The sequence below is a fragment of the Centroberyx gerrardi genome, unplaced genomic scaffold (assembly GCF_048128805.1).
Source record: "Centroberyx gerrardi isolate f3 unplaced genomic scaffold, fCenGer3.hap1.cur.20231027 Scaffold_534, whole genome shotgun sequence".
In the NCBI taxonomy this organism is placed as follows: domain Eukaryota; kingdom Metazoa; phylum Chordata; class Actinopteri; order Beryciformes; family Berycidae; genus Centroberyx; species Centroberyx gerrardi.
In genome coordinates, this window is record NW_027605355.1 from 5,431 (window position 1) to 7,500 (window position 2,070).

General features: G+C 40.0%; 1 protein-coding gene across 1 annotated transcript in view; it reads left to right on the forward strand.

The window, feature by feature from the left end:
* The first annotated feature begins 425 nt into the window (after positions 1-425).
* Positions 426-2,070, forward strand: part of LOC139913431 (cytotoxic T-lymphocyte protein 4) — a 6,168-nt gene continuing 4,523 nt past the window's right edge. The window contains exons 1-2 of the mRNA XM_071901444.2: positions 426-504; positions 1,599-1,849. Coding sequence (XP_071757545.1) covers positions 450-504; positions 1,599-1,849 — 306 coding nt within the window. The 5' untranslated portion in view covers positions 426-449. The remainder of the gene's footprint in view (positions 505-1,598; positions 1,850-2,070) is intronic.

The window sequence follows — 2,070 nt, forward strand, 5'->3', positions numbered from 1 at the left end:
GCTTATACAGAAGATTTTACTTTGTTTTGTCTTTTAAATTAATTTGACTGGATTTTGACTTCATACATTGTTTTTCCATGTTTTTTCTTGACTTTTCTTGTTTCTTCGTGACTTCAACTGACTTTGTACATTGTTGTATGTTTTTGGTCTGCGATCTTTCTGTTTAATATCCTGCTGCTTTCTTGGCCAGGTCTCTCTTGAAAAAGACATAATGTTCATTTCTGTGGGATGAACTTGGTTAAATAAAATAAAATAAGTTTTGTCTGCAGGATCACAGGCAGCAGAACTCTTTACCGGCACACAACATTCATCATTTAAATGTGTGTTTCACCGATTTTGCTTTATCTGAGCCTTTACTTGTCAGAGAGTGTGTTGTGACTACTGTGAGTGAGTGTGTGTGACTCTGTGTGTTGCTGTGTGTAAACGTGTGTTGAGATACTATATCTGTCATGATGGGTTGGAGTGTGTTGACAGTCTTCTGCCTCTGCCTGCCTGTGTGGAGCGGTGAGTACAGAGATTCAGTTTAATGTTCAGTAAATGGATTGATTAGAAACACTGTCTGTGATAATACAAATAGGCCTATACCATTGTCATATGTTCACAATGTTACACACATATATATATATATATGTTATAAGGGTCACTAAGTTAAGGGTTAGTTAGTTAGGCTTAATTAACAGTTAACTAATGTGTCTGGTAATCATTTACTAATGGTGTTCATGTTAACTAAGGTATTAATTTATACATTATTTAATAGTCATCTTTATAAGCTATTAAATAATTAGTTAACATGAACACCATTAGTAAATTACACATTAGTTAACTGTTAATTAAGGTTAGTTAATGCTTATTAAGCATTAACTAACCCTTATTAAGCATTAACTAACCCTTAACTTAGTGACCCTTATTGTAAAGTGTTACCATGTTATTATAGACAAATCTGACCAGCATTCTGCATCAAAAGAAAGAGTCAAAGTCCCAGTACATTTCCTTATCTCTTGATATAAGTTTGGTTTTTTTTGGTTTATTTTCGCTGAAGAGTTCATAAGAAAGCCATACAGACAATCATGACTGATGTTCCCGTTGTACACAACATGTAAATTAAGAATAAATTCTTAGAATGGCTAAAGTTATCGGCAATCTAACTATGGTAAGCTAAGTTAAACTACATTCAGCAACAATCGCTGGTCAGATAACCAATTTGACTATCTGTCCGTCTATTGCCTCAAATCCTTCTACTTCTATTACTGCAAATACTATTTCTTCATAGGTGATTATCACATTCAAGAATGCCAAGTCGATGATTGTGTTCTTGTGGAGAACGATCTTCCCAAGTTGTCTTGGAGAGAACAAACTAAAATGTTAAACCATAAAATGATAAATGGCATTGGGACGCTTCCTCAGCTGCCGAGGAAACTTCCAGGATCTTTATCCGTCCTTCGTCCTCGGCGTTGTTTAGATGTGGAATCGTACTTTGGCAGATAGATATTACGTCAGAAACTCACAGAGGACACAAGAACGCACAACAACTGAGGTTTAGACAGACTCCACCTCTCTCTTTGTCTCAACTCCTCCCATCCTGCCCTCCTTTCTGTCAGCTGTGAAGGTGATGCAGCCCTACAGCGTGGTGAGCAGCAACGGCACGGCTCGCCTGCAGTGTCTCATCCGACCCCAGCCCGCCTTCCCCCCCCGGCCCTCCTCCACCCCCCGGCCCCGGCCCGCCTACCCCCACCCCGTCCCGGAGGAGCTGCGTGTCTTCCTGCTGAAAGGCCTCCACGACTCCCAGGAACTCTGCTCCTCTAGCATCAACTTCCCTGAGCGGAGAGAGAGAGACAGAGAGGAGGGAGAGGTGAGTCACTGGGTGGAGGGATGGAGGGATGGAGGGATGGAGGGACGGAGGGATGGAGGGATGTGTCCACAGATAACTTTATTTTATAAAGAACTTGTCTAAAAGCAGTGTTTACAAAGAGGGAATAAAACAGGAATAGATAATGAGGAGATAAAAGTAGGAAAAGCAATCAAGAGAAAATAGGTTAAAAGAAGAATTGTCTAATGCAAAGCTAAAGCTAA